At 39.2% G+C, this 22,909-nt stretch overlaps 1 protein-coding gene across 4 annotated transcripts in view; it reads left to right on the forward strand.

Moving 5' to 3' along the window:
* PCNX2 (pecanex 2) overlaps positions 1 to 22,909 on the forward strand; it is a 343,243-nt gene that overhangs the window by 132,175 nt on the left and 188,159 nt on the right. For all 4 annotated transcript variants that reach the window (XM_016941055.4, XM_063790484.1, XM_514278.8 and 1 more), the window contains 2 exons: positions 16,379 to 16,488; positions 17,656 to 17,752. In XM_016941055.4, coding sequence (XP_016796544.3) covers positions 16,379 to 16,488; positions 17,656 to 17,752 — 207 coding nt within the window. The remainder of the gene's footprint in view (positions 1 to 16,378; positions 16,489 to 17,655; positions 17,753 to 22,909) is intronic.

Consider the following 22,909-nt stretch of genomic DNA (forward strand, 5'->3'; position numbering starts at 1 on the left):
TTTCTTTAAGATTGTCTACCATAGATTGTCATGTCTATCAATAAACACAATTTTATTTTCCTTTCCAGCCTGTATGCCTTTGATTTCTTTTTCTTGCTTTATTGCAGTGGCTAGGACCTCCAGAGCAATGTTGACAAAGTGCTGAAATCAGACATCTTTGCCTTGCTCCCAAGTTTAGGGGAAAAGTCTTTCACCATTAAGTATGAAGTTAGCTATGGAAATTTTCCAGATGCCCTTTATTGGGCTGAGTCATTTCCCTTAGATTTCTAATTTGCTAGAGTTATCATCATAAATGATGTTAAATTTTGTCACTTTTTTTCTGCATCTATTGAGAAGACCATATTGATTTTTTTTAAAGCAATTGTTAGGAAGAATTACATAAATTGTTCAGTGTAGAACCAACATTCCATTTAAAGGATGGGCCCCATTTGGTCATGCCATATTGTCTTTTTAAATATATTGCTCAATTTTATTTACCAATATTTTATTGAGAAATTTGATGTCTATGAAGTTTCTAGTTCTCTAATTTTTTTTTTTTTTTTTTTTGAGATGGAATCTCACTCTGACACCTAGGCTGGAGTGCAGCAGCGTGATCTTGGCTCACTGCAAGCTCCACCTCCTGGTTTCATGCCATTCTCCTGCCTCAGCCTCCCGAGTAGCTGGGACTACAGGAGCCCACCACCACGCCCAGCTAATTTTTTGTATTTTTTAGTAGAGATGGGGTTTCACCATGTTAGCTAGGATGATCTCAATCTCCTGACCTCGTGATCCGCCTGCCTCGGCCTCCCAAAGTGCTGGGATTACAGGTGTGAGCCACTGCCCCCAGCCTAACTTTTCTTTTCTTGTAATGCTTTGTCTTGTTTTGACATTATGTAATGGCTTGATAAAATGAGTTGGAAAGTGTTTCCTTTTATATTATAAAAGAGCTCATATAAAATAGCTTATGTTCTTACTGAACTTTTTTATATAGTAATATTTGGTTTTATTGATCTCTTAGATGAGATGTATTCTTTTATACTCTAAGTGGTCAATTATCTCATAAAGATATTTAAAAATCTTTAAAATTATATTTCCTTTACGTTATTTTAAAAAATAATTTCTGCAATGTACATTTCTTTGTGTAGATTCATCTTTCTGCTTGCCATCATATTTCTCCTGTCTGAAGAACTTTCTTTAAGAAATCTCATGGTGCAGGTCTGCTAGTAATAAAACTTTCAGCCTTTGTCTGAAACACATCTCATTTTGCCTTCACTTTTGAAGGATATCTTCACTGGTACAGAATTCTGCTTAAAAGCTTTTTTCCCCTGGTACTTTCAACATGTTCTGTTTTCTTTTGTCTTGTATAATTTCTGATTAAAAAATCTGCCGTTATTCCAATATTTGTTTCTCTGTTAGTAACGTTTCTTTTTTCTCTGACTGCCTTTAAGATTTTCTCTGTCTTTGTTTTCAGCCATTTGACAATGCTGTGACTAAGTGTATGGCGTTTATTTTTTATTTTACTTAGGATTCTCTGAACCGTTTGATTTGTGAGTTGTTTTGGAAAATCTTTAGCCATTCTCATTTCAAATATGTCTTCTGCCTTGTTCTGTTTTTCTTTTCTTCTTGGGCCTCCAATTATATACATGTTAGATCATTTAATATTGCCCCACATCATTTGTATGCTATAGTCTTTTTTTCCACTCTTTTTTCCTTCTTTGGGTTTTAGTTTTAATAATTTTACTGACCTATCTTGAAGTTCACCAGTTCTTTCTCCTGCTGTGTCTAGTCCGATGATAAACTCACGAAAGAACCAACATTTCTATTTGATGTCTGTAGATAGTTTTCATTTTTCTTTCGAAATTACCCATCTGCGCATGAATGATGTCCATTTCTGTCACTAGATTCTTCAACATATTAATCATAGTCATTTTAAAGTTGAGATTTTTGTAAATTATCTGGCTTTTTCTTGTTGTCAGGCTGTGAGCAGGACACTTGTGGATTTCTACATCTGAATTGGCATCACTTGTCAGTGTTTAGTTTTGAAGAGAAAAACAATAGGGCTAAAATTTCTTTGTTGAATTTTTATAGAATTCTTTCCTACAGTCTGAAGTTTAAAAGAAGTTAGTGGACTATGATTAGGCATGGTTCTCTTTAAGTTTTCTGGAGCACCATGCCCATTTTCACTTTTCATATTGAAAACTTTATCTAGAGGAAAAGTTTCCCTGTTATGTTTTGATTAATGACATTGTTGATTCTGTTCACATAATATGATTTAATTTTTCACAGGCTTTAACTTTTGGCTGTCTTTCATGTCTCTCATTTCTTTTTCATCATTTTCCTCTCCTTATAGTTTTCCTTTGAGTTCTGGTACAGTTCTAGAGTTTCTCATTTCAAGAATGAAGAAACCAACAAATATTTATTGAGAAGTTATTGTGTACTAGGAATTATACTAGTTTATATATATACTAGTTATAAAATATAATTTATAAAATATAAATTATGTAAAATAATTTGATAAATTATAATAATATAATATATAAATTATATATATTATTGAAATATATTAAAATAATATATAATTATATATAATATATAAGTCTAAATAATAAATGCAAATTAAAATGTATTTATTGTTACAGTAAGAACTCTTAACATGAAATCTATCCTTTTAACTTTTTGTGTGCAATTCAGTATTGTTATCTGCAGGCATAATGTTATACAGCAGATCTCTAGAATTCTTTTGCACTATGATATATATTTTATATAATTTACTTCACATAGCATAACTGAGACAAGTACTATTATCCTAATTTTACAGTTATAAATTTTATTTTCTGCATTGTTTGCTGTTTGGTCTACTGATAAATTGCAGTTTGAAATTTGATATTCATATTATTCGACCTTCATAATTGCTTGCTTAGCTTTAAAGTTGAGACTTTAAATCAGATATTTTCTAAAAATTTCTTTTTTTTTGATGTAAATGTGCTTTAGAAAGCTTCTGTAAGTGGTCCCTTTAGAGAAATATCTCATTTTAAGAATGCTTTTTGTTTGTCATGTGCTTTTTTTCCTCATTTCGCAGTGAGAATATGTCTTTGATAACCTAGCATCGTCTCTATTCAGTTCATAGACCTGTTTTGTGTTTGGCCTGTAGAATGTTTAAAATTTTTTTCGAGCCAAGATTTAATATTAGGACAGTCAGTGTAAAAATATGATTCTCCTACTTCTCTTAAACAATGTGAAGATCCGGCAACACTGGGCTGACCTTCCCATTTGGTAACAACCTGCTGACACTGAATAGTAACTCACAGCTACCGCAAACTCACAGGTCTCATCATGTCCTATCATTTTTTATGCCTGAGCCACATAATGTATATATGTCACTTGGCTGCCCACATTGATGTTAGATTTTATGACTTTTGTCTTATAGTCAAGAAAGAATTGAACTGGTTTCTGTTAGGGAATTGTAAGACTCCTTGGTCAGATCTTTTCAGAGGTACCTCATGTCTGAAACACAGGAAGAGAGGAAAATGAAACAAAACATGTTTCAGTAATACACTACTAGTTCAGAGATGATTTTTCCCAGGGAAAATGTCTTATTGATGGAGTTTGGGGTAGTTATATCAGGAAGCTCATCACAGGCAGTAGATATGAAGAAATGCCTGGGACAGTGGTTATCTCTGTTTTACCCTCTTGGCTCTAACTTCTACATCCATGACCTGAATGAATAAATGCTGCCGCCTCTACGACAGCAGGAGTTGCTGCAGACTGCCCATCCACAGAAGTGCAAGGCCAAGTGGTAAAATGTCTGCAAACCCCTTGGTCTATACTCACTTCCAGCCCTTCTGCCTCTCATTTAGGTGATGTTAGCAGAGGTCTTTTCCTGTTTACTTCCTCAGTGCACTACTGTCTTTCAAATGGAGAGAGGAGTTGGAGTCACACCTTACAATCTTCTTTCAGTCTAGACCCATCTATAATATAAGGTCTGGCATAAATTCCTCAGGGTCTATGACTTGTGCACGAGTAACTTGCTCTGGTTCCCAGTGTGGGTTCAGGCTTTTCTCTTTTTGAATATTTTATTGGATACTTAATGAGCTCTAGGGAGAGGGAGATCTTGTTCTTGATGTTCTTGATGCCATTTGGACTGGGACCCCACACTTTACCCTTCTTGGCAACCCTGAATAGCAAACAGCATCTGATGTAAATATCATTGTACTTGATTAATGGAAACGGAAACATGCATGCTCTCTGTAACTGATGCAGAAGCTGAAAAGTTCGTATTCTGTGATAGTCGACACATATTTATTTGTTCAGCAATAGCTCTGCTGGGTACTGTAAAGATATGGGAGGAGGAAAAGACATTCCTTTCTCCTCAGGAACTTAACATGCATTTGACAAATGCTGAACACCCATAATTATCAGTTCAGATACTCTCAAAAGTAATGTGCGTTCATGGATTGTTACACAACTTTTTCTTGCAAAATTCTTAAAGAGTTTTAGAAACTACTGAAGAATCTGGTATTCAAAAAATAGAGTATCTTGGGTTTTTACCTAGTTGCTGGACAGATACTGTTATTCCCTCACCTCCCCAAATGTGGCTCCATTTTCATGTCAGACATTGCTAATTGATCACAGCATTTTTTTCTAACTGAGGTCAGTAGTACCTCGGGCTGCCCAGGAGATATTACAGTCAGCCAGTGCCAACTGATCAGAGCCAGCCCAAGAGATAAACTCTATTCTCTATCCTGGGCTGAGACTTTTATTTCTGTTTTCTATTCAGTTTATGGCTTGTTATAGGTGTAAATCATTGTTGGATCAGAGTAAATAGATTCCATTTTGAAAGCACGCCATTAACTCTGTGATGGAAAGAAACATTTCAAGAACTCTGGGGTTTACTTAGGTGTTGAAACAGGCTTTGACCAATTGAAACTGGGGTTTATTTCATCTCAGGGAGGTATTGACTTCCCTTTCTCAGCATAGAACAAAGATCATTTGCAATAAATACTATAGTCTGTAGTAAAAACCAAACAAACAAACAAACAAACCTTAATGTTCTAACCGTATTTTGAAACACCTTTTGGTAAAAATAGAGCAATTTGAATTTCTTCCTTCTCATTTGTACGTCCTGAGTTTTCTAATGGTCTCAGACTGACTCTCCACTTGAAGATGCAGCACCTATTAAATGCTGTGAATTGAATGAATGTGGTTAGCAATTTGTCAAGAGGGTCCTTAGGAAACAAGAAAAGCTCACCCATCTTCAATCGAACTCCCACTTACCCAGAGCTGTGATTCTACTTCTTGTTTAACGATGCTTTTGTTTATACCTTTTATGCTTACTCTTCGCATTGCTGGAATTGATTTTTTTTCCTTTCATCTCTAGTGCATCATGATGGATTGATGGATCCTTGTGAACCATTTCAGCATGTCAGCTGCCTTGCTAGCAATACAGTTTTCCATATGGGTCATGATATATGTGTTTATTTCCTTAATTTTTATTATTATCACTTGGTAGAAGCAGATTCAGAGACCATGAGTTAATTTTGTCCTCTGGAATATTAATTAGGGAAAGAAAATTTGATTCCTCTTTTAATTTCATATTCTCTTTGACTCGTCCAAGATGGTACCAAGTAACATATAAATGGACTCCCTCATTGACTTAAATAGTATTCGACAGTGATCTACAGAAACAACCAGAATATTTGCTCCTTGGAGAAATAGCTTAGTAGTTAATTAACTGGGCTTTCTGTGTCTGGATAAACTATGATTTCTATTTTTTATTATCCTTTACAAAGAGATTCTTTTTTATTGATGGCAAGGGGATCCAGAGGTTGAAGCACATTATTATAATTTAATGTTTCCCACGTATCCTTAACAACTGCTTGCGGGGGAGCTTTTCCTATATTTCTTCTGGGTCCCACAGGATTGCAGCCTAACATCATGCTACTTTACAGGCACTCAGGGTTTAAAATCTAATTGTAAATGTAAAACAAACTCATAGTTCTAGATATTATTTAATGCTGAAGTGGACCTGAGATGCCTCCTAGTCCAATTCCTTCATTTTATTATTTAAAATGAGGAAGTGAACATCCAAAGAGAGATTAAGTAATTTACTCCGCATCACACACCCCACGTCCCAGATCTATGTCTTTTCAGTCTTCCTTTTGTGCCATCCTCACTACCACACTTGAAGTATAAATATATTTATCTAGTTGAAAGAACAGTTCACAGCATATAAGACAGTTGCAGATCAATGGTTCTTTAACCTACAAAATAATTTCTGAAGTGTCTTCTCATTTGCCCCTTACTATATCTCCATGTAATCGATAAGGAAGATATCAACATTCCTGTTTTCCAGTGGTGAACGTGAAACACAGAATGCTTATTTGCCTAAGGGTGCATGACTAATTCACATTGTTTTTTCCATTGTAAAATGGATTAGTAGTACCTACCGCATGTGGATGTTTTAAGAAGCAAATAGAATCAAATCAATAATGTCTATAAAGTGCCTGGCTAAAAGTTCCTGTTAAGTGGTGTGGGAGGCTGAATTCTAAGATGGCCCGAGACTCCTATCCCCTGGCATACATGCCTTGTACAATTTCCTCCCCTTGAATGTGGGCAGGACTTGTGAAGGGGATGGGATGTCACTCCTGTGATGAAGTTACATTATCTGGCAAACTTGAAGGGATTTCACAGATGTAGTTATGGTCCCTAATCAGGTAACTTTAACTTAAATTAAAATTTAACTTAAAAGGGAGATTGCCCGGTGTGGTGGCTCATGCCTGTAATCCCACCACTTTGGGAGGCTGAGGAGGGTGGATCATGAGGTCAGGAGTTTGAGACCAGCCTGACCAACATGGTGAAACCCCATCTCTACTAAAAATACAAAAATTAGTTGGGCATGGTGGCGTGCACCTGTAATCCCAGCTACTTGGGAGGTTGAGGCAGGAGAATCACTTGAACCCGGGAGGCAGAGGTTGCAGTGAGCCGAGATCACACCACTGCACTCCAGCCTGGGTGACAGAGCAAGACTCCGTCTCAAAAAAATGGAGATTACTCTGAGTGGGTCTGACCTAAAAAGGGAGATTATTCTGAATGGGTCTGACCTAATCAGAAGAGCCCTTTAAAAGGGGGTCCAGAGGGCAGGGACAGAAAAAGCAGTAGAGACCCTCCCTTACTGGCCTAGAAGAAGTAAACGGCCAGGTTATTAACTGCTGATGGAGGTAGCAACATGGCAAAGACCCAGAGCAAAGGCCTCTAGGAGCTAGAACAGGTCCCAGTGGACAGCCATCCAGGAAATGGGGACTGCAATCCGACAGCCAGGGGGAGCTGAGCTCTGCCTACCACCAGTGAGCATGGAAGAGGACCCCGAGTGTGAGATAAGATCAGAGGTCCAGCCAACACTGACATTTCAGTCTAGGAGACCCTGGGCAGAGGACGCAGCCACACTCTGCTCAAGCACCTGACCTAGGAAACTGTGAGATCATACATTTGTGTTATTTTAAACTGCTAAGTTTGTGGTAATTTGTTACACGGCAATAGAAAGCTAATACCAACGATAACTATTCTTAGCATAAATAGTTGGTGGTTATGATGACTGTAACCACAATGTTAATAATGCTAATAGTAATAAATTTGAAAGTAAAACCTAAGTTTTAACTCACTTTTACTTATATCAGACTTCACATTATATTTTTTGGCTAGAATTGTATCATTTCTAGCTGCAAGAGACCAGGAATAATAAGTCTTTTGGCTGTCTGAACAAATTGCAAGGAAGTATCTGCTGCTGAGGATGAAGGGGAAACCGATCTCAGCCAGCCAGCTCGTGCTTTCTGCCATGCTTCCCTTCCTGGTCAGCAAAAAAGTAGAATTGACCCTCAAACCTAGTTACTGCTGGATTATTATGACCCTCAAGCTTGACGGTGTCAGCTGACACTGATTTGGGGAAAAAACAGGAAGAATATTGATTGATAGCTCAGAAGTTGTTCAAAATGGAATTGCAATTGTTGAGTGAAGTAAGATTTGGACTTGGGGGTTTTGGTAGTAAGCCCCGAGAGCATGCTGGGATCAAATCCAGAAATGTAGTGACTGATGGGGAGTGAGGGATACAGAGAGGAGAGGGTAGGTGGAAAACAGCATTCTAGGCCCAGAATTTGAGCTGTTGTGACCCTAGTAGTGATGGAAGACAAAACTTGTTTCAGTGACACCAGCCAAAGTTTATCTTCTCTCTTCCAGAATCCTGAGGACAACATTGTCCTATTGATGTTCATTCAATCCTTGTTTTTTTCTGTATATAATCAATTCTATGTGAAAAATATAGATACTTACCACAATAACTAGTAAAAGCCTGTTTCCTCATGTGTAAAATGGGCAATACTTTTACCTTCGATGTGTTTTAAAAACTACGTGTGGTTGTGAATGTTAAGCAGCAAGTCAGGTAGTCGCTGCCGAATGCATGGGAGCTGTTGCTGTGTTTCTTCTTGCTTGTGCACACTTTTCATTGCTCCTTGAAGTCACAGACTGTGGTTTATATATGCTGCTTTTTATGTCCTATTAGTGTGTCACATAAAAGGTATGCTATAAAAAATCTTGGATTGAATAATTACAGATAACTTGCAAAAGGGCAATGAGAAGGAAAGTAAATGTTAATGTTTTCCCTGAGGTACACGTATTTGTGTGTATGTGTGTGTGTGTGTGTGTGCATTTCTATGTATTTATCCATGTAGCTATAGATAGACTTGGATACATGGGACCCGTTATTCTGTCTTGCCAGCTAACTATCTCATTTTTCTTCAGTACCTATCTCTAAAAGTGAAATACTGTCTTGATTCATAAACATATCATGTTTTTCACCAAAATGAAGAAAACAGTATGAAATAAGAAGAATCTACTCTTAGCAGATAGTGAAGTCTGACTTGCCATATGTGTTCACATAATTGTTCATTTATTTGCGGGACACATATTGACCTATAATTTAGGGTCAATGCGAGGCACTGGGGGAGCCCCTTCTGGGGTGTTCAAGGTCCATGAGGAATATGGACAAGAGCTGCTACAGGGGTGCACTCTAGGGGTTCGGGGATGCCAGAGCCTAGAAGGTATCCATTGCACACCCACACGTGCCGGCCACATGACACTCCGCAGGCCGTGTGTGAAGTAAGAAGAGAGAGCACAGTTCAGGGACTGGGTGACACATCTTTCCCTACTAAATTTCGGGAGCTTTATGGGCCCAGCACTCCTTTTACTTAAAGATGGGATTCATGTCAAAAATAGACCTGGAAATAGGACTTATACAGAGTCAAAATGGTACAATCTCGTTCTTATTTTAGGATGTATAAAACCTCAATCTCAAAAATGTCCCTATGTTTAATGCGATAAAAAAATCAGTTTCTTTAAAAAGAAAGTATTTAAACCTGATATGAAAGGCATAGCAAAGCGAGAATTCGGCCTGTTGATATTCACTTTATAATCAAACCCTCAGTTAGTCTGTCCCATAAATTCCAACATAAGAGGTGTCTAAAACTTCTAAGGAAAAAAATGCTGGAATTCAGACTGTGTTCAGAGTGTGCTTTTTTGTACAAAGCCGAACTGCCCTATGCATTCTCGTCAGATAATTCCCAAATGCATGTGAAATCTACCACAGAATTGTAGGACTATTAGACAGTTTTATTACTACCTCATAAAAATATTTCAAAACCTGTGGGAGTTTTATGAAACCAGCACTCATCAATCCTTATCATTCCCAATTTTGAGGCCCATGAGATGTGTCTCAGAGCAATTAGAGATGTTAATTTTGAAGCAAACTGTCACATGATAAATGCTTCATTATCTGTGGGCAATAGACCATTTAAAACTTTATCTCTTTCCAAAATCTTTATATCTTTAGATATACATTTGTAAATTTTAAATCTTTATAAAATTGATCCCTTCTTACTCTGAGCCGTTGCTCTACATGTGTTTCAACAAGCCCTGAAATAGGCAACAAGCACTGAAATAGGCAGGTAGCTCAATAGATTTCCAAGCACTGTTGTGTGGATGGATGCATAAATGGATGAAACAGCCTGTAATGCTGGGAACTTGTAAGTTACAGTGCTTATTAAAGCATCCTAACCTTTTTTTTTAAATGAAAAGTGGTGAGATGTCTACATATTTTTCACAGTTAGCTATATACACATTTAAGGTGGTGGGGTACATGGAGCACTGAATTCAGGGCTGTGGAGGCTGGTACTGGTCTTACCACCTTGGGCAAGTCTCTTTCTTCCTGTCTCCTTGCTTGATCAATAACTTAAGGTGAGACCATCTCAGTTATGAAGTTCCTTCCAACTCTAAAGGTAATCTTTCTTGAAGATAGTGGGTTTTGGAAAATGGCAGTCTGCATATGAAGGGATAACCCGTGATGTTGATAATCAAGTAATCTCTCTTGTCCTTGTTTCCTTGAGAAATCAACCTCCAATCTGAGGGATGTGTGTGTGTGTGTGTGTGTGTGTGTGTGTGTGTTTATGTATGTATACATCTGCATTAGTTGAAAAAGTGAACAGGTAACCTGGAGAATGAGGGTGTTTCCAGGAGAGAGCCTCAGAAGATCCAGGTGGTTTGCTTTGTTACCATGTGTCAAAACTCAGGGAAGGTCAGTTTTTTTTTTTTCTGAGAAAGAGTTGTGTGGAAGTGTGAGGTTGGGCAAGTAAACATGAAAATTAGCACCTGGAATATGGACTCCTTAACACCTTGTATCCCACCCTTTTCTTGGAAGAATAAGTGTGCCCCGCTGGCATCACTTTGCTTTTTCTTGTTGAAGGACATAAACATCCTTCTTCCTGCCCCTGTGGCCACATTGCCATTTACTCCTGTTCAACAATTTACCCCGAAGCTATTAGTTATCCTTAAAAGAAATCATATGTAATGGAAGAATGAATACAGACTTCTACTAATATAGGACAGAAACCAGGAGTGTAACAGCTGTCCTTGGTGTTTTTGTTGGAAATGTTTGATTAAATATCGAAGTAGAGAGAAAATGAGAGGAGATTTAGGCAAGGAGTATTGAGGGAATAAAAGTAGGTAAACTCAATTATCAAAATATATTTGGAGCCTGGACTTAATTTATTGTCAGCAAAGACCATCCATCATGGGTACCCTTTCTTTTCCAATTAATGAAAAACTAACACTGACATTCAACTTTGCTGGGGACAAGGCTGTTTTAAACCTCATTAAGAAAGGTGTCGTCATCCCCTTTTTACAGAATAGGAAGCTGAACCACCGAGAAATTAAGTGCCTTCCACAGAACAATTCATTTCAACGATGAGTGAGCCTGGAACCAACTTCTGCCAACACTTGTTCCCTTGACCTTTTCTCTGATCCATGTCATGAGAATTTTTTCTAGGGTCTTAGTTTCTCATTTCTCATAGGAATTTCTTCCAGGGTCTTCCTATGTATGGGCTACATGTGAGAGAAAAGGTTCCACCTTCACAAAATCATGAATTAAATACACAGCGCTGGTTAGTGCAGATGAATCAATGACAAGAAATAGAAGTTAGCAGGTTCTTCTTCTTTGGAAAACGTTTTGTGTTTATTGTGTAATGGTCAAGTATGAAATGAAATAAGAGAAGCCCTAGGTGGATGGACAGAGCAGGGTGAAGTCGATGTAAGGATGGAAGAGCCAGCCCTATCTGCCCTGCTTGGCTCTTCCAGAAGCCCCTGCAGCGGAAGGACCACGTTCTGCATTTGTGTGCTGGGATCCACTTAAATGCCATTCCTTTGACTCATGTGAGCTTCTGCTTCCTGCTGTGTAGCCCCTCGTGTGCTCTGTGAGCAGCTCATTGTCCCCTCATCTCTCATACTTGACTGCAGTTATCCATGTGTCTTTCCTTTCCAAGACTCTCTCTGTCCTGTTCATGGTTATGCTTCTGGGTACCCAGCACATTGTAGGAATGAATGAATGTTTGATGCGTGGACTCTTAGGAAAGCATAAAACTCAAGTTTCAGAATAACTTTCCTGTTGCTGGGGGTACTGTTTGAAGGAATAATGAGAAGCACATAGTCAGGAGATTGCCTTTTCTCTGATAATCTCATCACTTCCGCAGCATTTCACTGCCTGATCCACATTTGATGTAAGCTACTCAATTCCTTCATCTTCTTTTCTTGCTGAAAATTCTTGTCCACATGAGTCATTATGAAAGCCCAAACCTTGTAGTCATTCTCGCAAGGATATGTCAGGGTGCTAACATTTGTGCCAGGTACCGGGGAAAGAAACATGCAAGGTTGCCCCTTGTTGGGGAGTCCGGTGTCTAATGTGAAGGCAGACAAGTAAATGGTGGGACTCAGTGAGAGGTGCCTAAGGTGTCATGGGGGATGGGCACACATAGGAGATGCTGCTTCAGGGATGGTGATGCCGGTAGCATCTTGAAGGGGATTGTGCCATCAGGTTGCCCCAGAATGTCTTTTCTAACATGGATAAAGTTGCCAGCTGCCTTTGAGTTCGAGCTGACAAGTCTTATTGCAGGTCGTTTTCATACCAAACATAATAAAAGAACATAGTAAAAGTGTTTCCACCATTAATTCAGTGAAACATGCTGAAGAGCTACTCTGTCCTTGTGACTTAGCAGATGTGTATGCACAACTCCTGTGGGCAGGTGCTCTCTGCTGAGGGGCAGAGCCCAGCTATGCCCCTGAAAAAAAAAGAGACACTTTAAATGCTACCCTAGAGATGTTTAAAGGTGATTTTGATGCACAAAGGAGGAGGATTCTGTTCTGCCTGGGAAGTCAGAGGAGGCAGCACTGAGCAGGTGGAACTTATACTGGGCACTGAAGCATGGGTAGGAGTTCACCAGGTAGAGGGGAATGGAATGGAATGGAGTCAGGACAGAAGAGCCCTCTGTGCAGATGGAACCATGTAGGCAAAGGCAGGAGGGCAGGGAGCAATTCATCTTTCGGGTTTTGCTGCTGTGTATATCCTAAATATGAGGAAGGATGCTGAAAAGGTGGGCTTATGCATCTGCCTGTGGAGTAGATTTCATTTGGTTGGTAATGAGGAATCATTGAAAGATACTGAGTGAAGGGCACAGACATGATCCGATTAGCCTTTTGGAGAGGAGAACCACTCTGTCACTATACAAAGGACAGAGTGTGGGATCTGTGGGGTGGGGTAGGGTGTGGATACTGAAGGGTGAGTCCCCATTAGGAAGCATTAAGAGTAGTCCTGGGACAAGACAGTGGAAGCCTTAACCAGACAGGATGCAATGGAAAGAAGAAGCAGATCGGGGCAGCATTGAAAAGGTGTATTGATGGCACACAAGGATCAGGAGACTGTTGAGACGGTGGGAAAGAAACAGCTCTCAGGTGTCCGTCATCAAGTGGGGGCTGCGTTGACCCCTCCCATGTCAAAAACTTAAATCACCTGGGTTACAGAAAAGCACCCTCACAACAACCATTGAGTAGGTATTGTTTTCCCTTGTTAAAGAAGAGGAACCCAATGGTCAGAGATGTCTAGTAATTTAGCCAATGTCACACAGCTCATGGCAGGACCTCCACTCATGGGAATTACCCGGCTTGACAGAGACTACTGAGTCATTCACTGATGACCAGGAGTGAAATGTGGAGCTCAGACCTTCGAAAGGCTGAGATGGCACTGAAATAAAAAAGAGGGATAGTGTATGCTATAGACTGAATGTGTCCCTCAAAATTCATGTTGAAACCTAATCCCCAATGTAATGGTATTGGAGGCGAGGGCTTTGTGAGGTGATTACAGATATTGAGGGAGGAGTCCTCATGAATCAGATCAGCGTCCTTGTAAAAGAGGCCCTAGAATGCTCTCTTGCATCTTCTACCATGTGAGAACACAACAAAAAGGAATCATCTAGGAATCAGGAAGCAGGGCCCCCCCAGACAACAAACCTTCTCCTTCCTGCATCTTGACCTTGGGCTTTCAGCCCCCAGAACTGTGAGAAATAAATTTCTGTGGTTTATAAGCCACCCAGTCTATGATATTTTCTTATATCAGCCCGAACAGACTGAGAGAGTACAGTAGCTTTCAAGGGCAACTGGATCAAGGGGAAGGAGGACTTTTTTTATTTGTTAAAGATGTCAGCAACTGGCCGGGTATGGTGGCTCACCCTTTAATCCCAGCACTTTGCGAGGCTGAGGCAGGCAGATCACCTGAGGTCAGGAGTTCGAAACCAGTCTGACCAACATGGTGAAACCCCGTCTCTACTATAATAAAAAATTAGCTGGGTGTGGTGGTGTGTGCCTGTAATCCCAGCTACTTGGGAAGCTGAGGTATGAGAATCGCTTGAACCCGGGAGGTGGAGTTTGCAGTGAGCTGAGATTGTATGACTGCACTCTAGCCTGGGTGATAGAGAGTGACTCCAGCTCAAAAAAAAAAAAAAAAAAAGTCAGCAACTTGAGCATTTTTATAGGCGGGGCAGAGGGGACCAATGAAAAGAGAGTAGGACATCCTAGTGTGAGGGGAGAGTTGGGCTCAGGGAAGGAGGAAGTACACCTCTCCCTTGGACACTGGAAGGGAAGGCGTTGCTGATGAAAACTCCAAAGAAAGAAGAGGTCCGTGCAGGATGCCTCATCACTGGGTTTGAGCTTTTCAACAAAATTGGTGGGGAAGACGTCTGCACAGAATTAGAAAAATAATAAATGCAGACATGGTACCTTAGAGTGCTGGAAAAGGCACCCCACCCTCGGGGAAGCTGATCTGAGAGGCATGCAGGGCGTCCTGGTGTGGGGAGCTGTGTGGAGAGTGCGTCTGGAGGCAGTGAGTCTTACTTCCTGACTTTGTAGCCATGCAGCTCAGCAGCCTCAGGAAGACTCAGCTCCCTGCAATTTGCTTTCCAGGTACTGCTCTCGGGCGTTTAGACTTCCACAATGGGGAAGATAAAAGAAATACATTTTAATTTCTAGGAAAATGAAGCATGTAAAAATAAAATCACTTGCTCTATCCAGTGTATCATTTGCTTTTCCAGACTATTTTAGCAGTTACAGTGGACAACTGCTAAGCACACTTGACTCATTCATTTGTAGATTTCATTATAAGCACCACAATTAACCCATCTTAAAAAAAAAATCTTGACAGAAAAGTATTTAAGTTCTTGACTAAATTCAGCTTTCAGAAGGCATCAGTGATTCTGCTGATGGTGATTGAGAAGATTAAATATGTAGACGTTTTCTTCTTGGTGTATGAGAGACATGTTTGTGTTGGTGGGAGCACCAGGTGTGTGTGGGAGAGGAGCTGGAGTCCCAGGCCACCACACTGGTTGGGGTGGTAACATGTATTTCCCATGTTCTGCTCTGCCAGGCCGAATACAATGTGTTGATAACTGACATCTGTGCTTCTATCAAATTAAACCTGAAGTGCCTCTTTTCATTTCAAATAACTTTGCTCTTTCCTCAGGTGATTATCTTTAATCTTTGTTAGAAATGCTTGTTCCCTGGTGCCACAAAGAAATAGCACTCGAACATAAATTTAATTCTCTCAGCAAGGCCATTTTTACTTCCTGCAGAAAGGGTGCTCTATGCAGATGGAACAATGGCGAGAGCACGCTTGAACAAAGGAAAAGCAGACATATTTATCCCTTACACATTTGGGTCGTCCTTACTGCTGTGTCTGGCATCCATTGGCTGGAGCTGGACCTCACAGTCTTAAACAGATACCCTATTTGCCAATAGCTTAACACTTTCCTAAACAGGTAAGTGCAAGGGAGAACAAAGAAGAAGAGGAAGTTGCTCATGAAAGGTTTAAGGAAGCAATAACATTTCCAAATAGGGAAGGGGCATAAGCTATGAGCTAAGACTTGCCTGGGCCTGTCCAGACATGCTTGAGTAAGCCAAAGCAACTAACTGGGCTAAAGTGTAAGAACTGATAGTTGATAGGAGGCTTTAGAGTAAGAAGCTATTATTCCTAGTGTCTATTATTATATTTTTAAACCAAGACAAGCTTTGAAGAGGAACTTTTCTACTTTCTACAATCTTTATCAGGTTTTCAGTTCATTAGTCTATTTAATCTCTTACGTCATTTTTACATTTTTTATGCCATTTAGACCATCGATTAATAAACATTGAGAAATACAATTATTATAATTGTTAATTATTATATTGAATTCAGAGGAGGGACACATGTTTAATATTACATTCTATAGAACATTCTAAGCTTAATTTCAGGAAAGATTCAGTTTTATTCTTATAAGTATGTATAATTAGTCAAAAAGTTCCTTATCAAAATCAATGTCTATAAACCAACAGGTGAGTTTTTTGTGTGCCCACCAGATGCTTATATGTCCGTGGGCAGGAATGATCATGGGAATAACTCATCCATCCAGCTGGACCTTGGGGATATTTCTAAATGTCTGATAGAGATCCTGCTATTCACACAGCTGTGGAGTGACTTGGCTAACTGATGTCTTTTCTTTAGGAACCGTGGAGCATGCAACACATCCCGGCACTGTTTTCGGCCTTCTGTGGCCTCTTGGTCGCCCTTTCTTACCATCTGAGCCGTCAGAGCAGTGACCCATCTGTACTCATGTGAGTGGTCTATGCCTGTGCTCTCTCATCACTGAGCTGGGGGCATAGTTCCTGCAGCTTTGTGCCCTGACTGAGATGGGCAGACAGCAATTCACTGCCCATTGTGATTTGACTCTCACTATTAAACTAGCTGGTCACTCACTAGAGGAGGGAAGGAGAAATACAGGACCAGCCAGAAACTAATAACAATTAAAAGTGAACATCTAGCAAACATTTTAGTTTTGCTCTTTTGATTTTGGAGTAAAATGCACAGTGGCAGGAACAGATGGCCGATAGCACCCAAGCCCTGTTGTGACTTTCCCTTGGGTGAGCTGGGTAAGAAGCTACCTCCTCAACAATACCCTCTCTAGATCCATTAACTACATCCCTACCTTTACTCTAGGCAGTTACCCTGGGGAGACTAAACCAGCACCTCTGAAAAGAAAGATTTTGTTTGATTTTATTGTTTTGTTGTCGTTGTTGTTCCCAATCTGGCCAACGTCCTCTGGATTTAAAGTGAAATTTGCACCAAAGTGTTAAAATGTATTTAATGTAATCCTTAGTAATGTGAAAGTATACATTACAATCTTCCCTTTAATCATATCTTTAAGTTTTGGTAATGTGTACTCTGGCACTGGAAATCTTTCATGTGATGCCACAGTGAGTTCAAGATATTGACAGTAGCATCTTATGTAATTTGTTTAAATTTATGAACGATTTTGATTTAAGATAACCATAACTCTTTGAGGACCAGAGACACCATAATTTTAGGCTATTAGGTGCAGTAGTGTGAAAGGCATGAAAAATGGGGGAAAGAAAAGTTAAACATGGTTCACACAATTTTTAGTGTCAATTGTATTAGTGCAGTGTTCGCTTTCTGCTGCTAATTGTGAAGATGAAGCCCTAGTGGGCTAGCAGAGATGGAGGACCTTCCCCATGTCCCACTGCTGACAGTAGAGGGCAATGATACTGCTAAGGTACTTGACTGCTCTCATTAGGATGAAATTTACAAATCAAAACACTATCTTTATGATCACTTGAACATGCACCTCTTTTTATTATAAATTTTTAAATGAAGAGAGCACTTGTTTTTGTCATGTGTGGGTGTGAGATCTAAGGTGAAGTTATTTACCGAAAACACTGTCCCAGGAACATCTTTGATGAAGTGTTGTGTTTTTCCACTTTCAGATCCTTCATCCAATGCAGGCTGTTTCCTAAATTTTTACATCAAAATCTGGAAGAGTCAGCTGCTGACCCTCTCCCCAAGAAGATGAAAGATTCAGTGGTGAGACATTTGCGTTGTGTAATGTAGCATAGGAGGGCCTCATCTTTCAGCAGAGATCAGGCTCTCAATGGAGCTCTAGGCAGGTGGACATGAGAAGGACTAGGACAGAAAGATACACCTCGCTTGGTACCTGGCACACTGGGCTGTTGAGCTGCCTGCCAGGTGCAGCCCTATTTGAAACGCTTGTTCTCCGGTGCCATAAAGAAATAGCACTTGAACGTAAATTTAACTTACTCAGCAAGGCCATTTTTTCACTTTCTGCAGAAAGGGTACACTCGCCAGCAGTTTTGCCATGAGAGTACACCAAACAAAGGAGACAGGGTCATTTATAACCTGACGCATCCACCTTACTGCTGTGTCCGGTTTCCATTGGCTGGAATGGGACCTCACATTCTATATTTGTCCCGATTGGCTAGCAACTTAGAACTTTTTAAAAGAGGCAAAGGTAGAGGAGAACAAAGGAAGGAGGAAGTAACTTGTGGAATGCTGAGAAAGGTAAAAACACCTTTAAATAAGGAAGAGGATCAGGCTATGACCTAATGCTTGCTTGGACCAGTATAAGCATGCCAGGGCAAATATTTAGGCTAAATTGTGGGAGCTAAGAACATAAAGTACATTGATTTCTTTATCACGGCTAGCAGATATTTAAGAATGTTAGCACAGGTCTTTGAATAAATTTTGCTTCTAAGAGAAGTTACTATTTATTCCTAATTAAATGGGGAGGAAAGTCTTTGAAGAGGAACCTTTACTTTATTTTTTTACAAGCCCTTTAGAGCATCTTTTTTTTTCTTTAGAGACAGAATCTCACTGTCTCCCAGGCTGGAGTGCAGTGGCATGATCTCGGCTCACTGCAAGCTCCGCCTCCCAGGTTCACACCATTCTCCTGCCTCAGCCCGAGTAGCTGGGACTACAGGTGCCCGCCACCATGCCCAGCTAATTTTTTGTATTTTTTTAGTAGAGACGGGGTTTCACCGTGTTAACCAGGATGGTCTCGATCTCCTGACCGCGTGATCTGCCCGCCTCAGCCTCCCAAATTGCTGGGATTACAGGCGTGAGCCACCGCCCCCAGCCTAGAGCATCTTGATGGTGGCTGTTGTGCACACATGGTGTGGCCACTTAGGTGGCCCTCAGGTGGCTGCAGTTTGCCATGATAGTCACATGAATCATATTCAGTCCGTTTTGTGTATTGCTGGCACCAAACAGCAGGTGGGCTCTGCACGAATGAAAGCTTGTCAGATAAACGTTTAGCCAACCTGCCCTCCTGATGTGGTCCACACACAGCTGTTCTCCACATCTTCTCCCCTAAGCACCATGCTTAGTTCAGAGCATTCTTTCAAAGTTGATGTCTGCATAGCCATTGCTTGGGGCCCTTGAACTTTAGACTTATGGCTGGGTCACAGAGAAGGGGGCAACCACACTGGGTGGAGCACGGGAGAAGAAAAGGAAGAAGAAGAGAAAGGAAGGAACAAGAGAATCCTACAACTATAAAATAATGATGCCATTTCCTTGTTCACCAGGATAATGGCTCTGGACAGCTTCAAAAGTTCTTTTAGCAGATGTAGTTTCTTTGGTATCAACTTACAAACATTCATACTTTGAAACACAATGCTCATTAATTGTGTAAGCTCCCATACATCTGAGTATTGAGCTTGGAGCCTCTGATGTCCTTGACTCACACTTTTCCTGGTTTTCTTAGGAATGACAGATAAAAGGAAAAGAGAATAGTCTGTTGATCCAGCCAGGACTGTGTCTCATTTGTCTTGATATCCACAGAGCCAGTGCCTGGTGTTACCGTGGGTACTCAGTACAGTTCATGGAATTTCGATGAATTTAATTGCAGTCTGCCATTTCAAGACGACGTACAGGACTCACAGCCAACATGATAGCCTTAAAAAAATTCATACTCAGCTTTTGTGCCTTTGAGTGTGGTCAGAATTCAAACTAGTATTAAGGCTTTTTTTCCACTACAAGGGAATCAAAGGACAAATCACTTAATATGAGTAAGGGCATAGTTCATGAATTTTAGGAGCAGAGATACATTTAAAAGCAGGTTAAAAGTCAAAGCAGCTGGGCCTGATGAGACGGCAGCTTAAAAAAAAGAAATATTTGACATAAGCCTAGCATCCACAACCTGACCTCTAATATTTATACCAGGAGACTTACAGGGAGAAGGTCAAACTGACATTCCTACAGCATTTTCTGTAAAAGCCGTAGGGTGGCCCGGAGTCTACCCAAAAGTCTCCCCATGGATATCTGAGAAAAACTATGCCCTTCAATCTTCCTTGATTTCATGACTAATGAAGATGCATTTCTACTTTCTGATTTATTGCAGTTAAAAAAAATGTAGGAATTACAAGGAAATTTGACAAGAAATTTGCCCAGCAGAGGTTGATAGTATTTCATTGGTATAATTAGATGTGATGGGCTAGGTGTTGCCTCCCTTGGTTTTCATACCCTTTGAAATGCTTTGTACAGTGTGGAGCACATAACTTGTTAGGTGATTTAATAAGATGTTTGTGTTCATTTCTCTGAAAAGTCTCTGGCCTAATTATAATATTTTAATGGGAATATCACATTCAGCTTTTAGAGTTTGATATAATACCTTCTGTGACACTGTGCAAGCATAACCCCCCCCCCCCCACCATTGTCTCTGGTTTTGTTTCTCTGTGTCTCCAGCTCTTATTTTCTCTGTCTGTCTGTCTCTCTTCTTGAGTTTTAGTTTGTATGAGAACCCCTCAGGGAGCCTCATTAGATTTCAGTTTTCTAGCCCTCTGCCCATATTCTGATTCATCTGGCCTGTGAGGGGGTCTGAGGATCTTCATTTTAACAAGAATGTTCACCCAGGTGATTCTGTTTAGGTGATCCACAGATTGCACTTCAGGAAACATTGATCTGGAAACAGAGATATACCAATGGGCCTATACATTTGCATATGAGCAAGATAAGTTATGCACACAAAGTTTATCACCAAAATTCATTACTTAATAAAGATATAAACTTTCCGCTAGTGGTTTACCTGGTTAGTCTTTTTCTATTTGTCTTATTAGCACAGACTCTTTTAACTTTCATATCTTTGTCATTTTCAACACCCTTTATTATGTTTAGATTTGTTTGTTTCACTGTATCAATTTTCTTCAGTTCCTAGAAACAAAAAAAAGCCTATTTAATTCTTATGTGTAAAATTCAAACAGTCTTTTCCTAAATCATTGGTTATAATATCTAGATTTTTCTGGTCCCATGCTGCTAGATGTGGAATGTTGGAACAGGGGTTCTTAAGCTTCCTTTGAGAGTTGGAGTGTGAAGTACTATATAAAATGCCACAGTGAATTTAAAATGTTCAGTATATGAAAAGCTAATGTATTTCTTAGTTAAACATGCACGGATTTACCCTAAAATCCAAAAATTTATATATAAATTTATATATAAATTTTTCATTTTTTTCTCTTTGCAGCCTTACACTGGCCAGAACTTCTAAAACAATATTCAATAATATTAATAGTTTGCTATTTTACATTATATAAAATAGAAATTATATATTACATATTATATATAATTTATATAAAATATAAATTAAATATATAACATAATTTTATATAATATATAATATAAATTAAATACATATTTATTATAATACTATACAATATATAAAATATGTTATATATTATATATAATATATAATTTATTATATATAAAATATAAATTAAATATATTTATATATAATTTTATATATTATATATAAAATTTAAATTATATATTTGTTTTATGTATATATAAAATGGAAAGCAAAATAGTAAAGAGTAAAGAGCAAAGAGAAAAAGAGAAAAAAATGCTGATTTATATGTGTATATAAAACTTTTCTGTGCATACTATATAATCAGCTATGATTAATAAGAGGATTCATAAATACAACCAGAGAAAAGAAAATTTAGAAAAGCAAGAACTTTCTAACATACCAGAAATAACCTATGAAAATGTGATCCAACTCACAATACCAACAAAATGTCTGAATTGATAATGGAAATGATTTTAACAAGTAGTGTCACAAATAAAGTAAACTAACTGCCGCAGTTTATTAAAATGTAAATGATGTTCTGAATAAGTGGAGAAGACATAACCTGATTTTGGATAGGAAGGCTGAGATTTATAAAATGCCAATTCTTTCTAATGAATTTGTAGGTTTCATATAATTCAAAACAGTTCCAAAGGCATTATATTCCCAACACTGAGAAATGATTCTAAGGTTCCTTTAGAAGAATAGCAGCTAATATTTTTAAAAACTTGAGAAAGAAGCATAAGAAAAAGGAACTTAGCACTTTTAGATTTAAGAGTGAAGACTGGGCTGGGCATGGTGGCTCACACCTATAATGCCAGCACTTTCGGAGGCCGAGGCGGGTGGATCACCTGAGGTCAGGAGTTCGAAACCAGCCTGGCCAACATGGTGAAACCCCATCTCTACTAAAAATACAAAATTAGCCAGGTGTGGTGGCACATGCCTGTAGTCTCAGCTACTTGGGAGGCTGAGGCAGGAGAATCACTTGAACCCAGGAGGTGGAGGTTGCAGTGAGCCGAGATCGCGCCACTGCATTCCAGCCTGGGCAACAAGAGTGAAGCTCTGTCTTTAAAAAGAAAAAAAAAAAAAAAAGAGTGAAGACTGAATAATCAGAAAAAAGTATGAGACTATCCAAGATCAGAGAATGGGATTAATGGATCAGAAAAACACAGAAAGGAGACAGACTCTTTTATGAATGTATTATGTCAAAATTAAATGTCACAATCAAAAATTGATTTTCAGAGTCTAGTGTTGAGGTAATTGTTTAGCAGTGGGAAAGAAAAACGAATCTTATGTGCTAGTCCCTCGCCAGACACCAATGTAAATGAGAGAGGGATTTAAGAGTTTCAGAAAGTGAGAGAGAGGAAGAGGGAAAAGGAAATGAGGAAAGTCACGTGGGACTTTTTCATTTCTGATATTACGGCAGGTTACTGCTGATTAAAACTAAAAATTCTGAATAAAATACAAAAAAACTCTTCCTGAGTGTAACAAAAAAAACCTGACAAAATAATAAGGAATTATCAGCTTAAAATCTTACTGAACAGGAGTACCTGGAGGAAGCAGGGCAGGAAGCTGCTTTTGCCCCAAGAGCATTTGCCCAACCTGGG

Source organism: Pan troglodytes, chromosome 1 (assembly GCF_028858775.2).
Source record: "Pan troglodytes isolate AG18354 chromosome 1, NHGRI_mPanTro3-v2.0_pri, whole genome shotgun sequence".
NCBI classification, from domain to species: Eukaryota; Metazoa; Chordata; class Mammalia; order Primates; family Hominidae; genus Pan; species Pan troglodytes.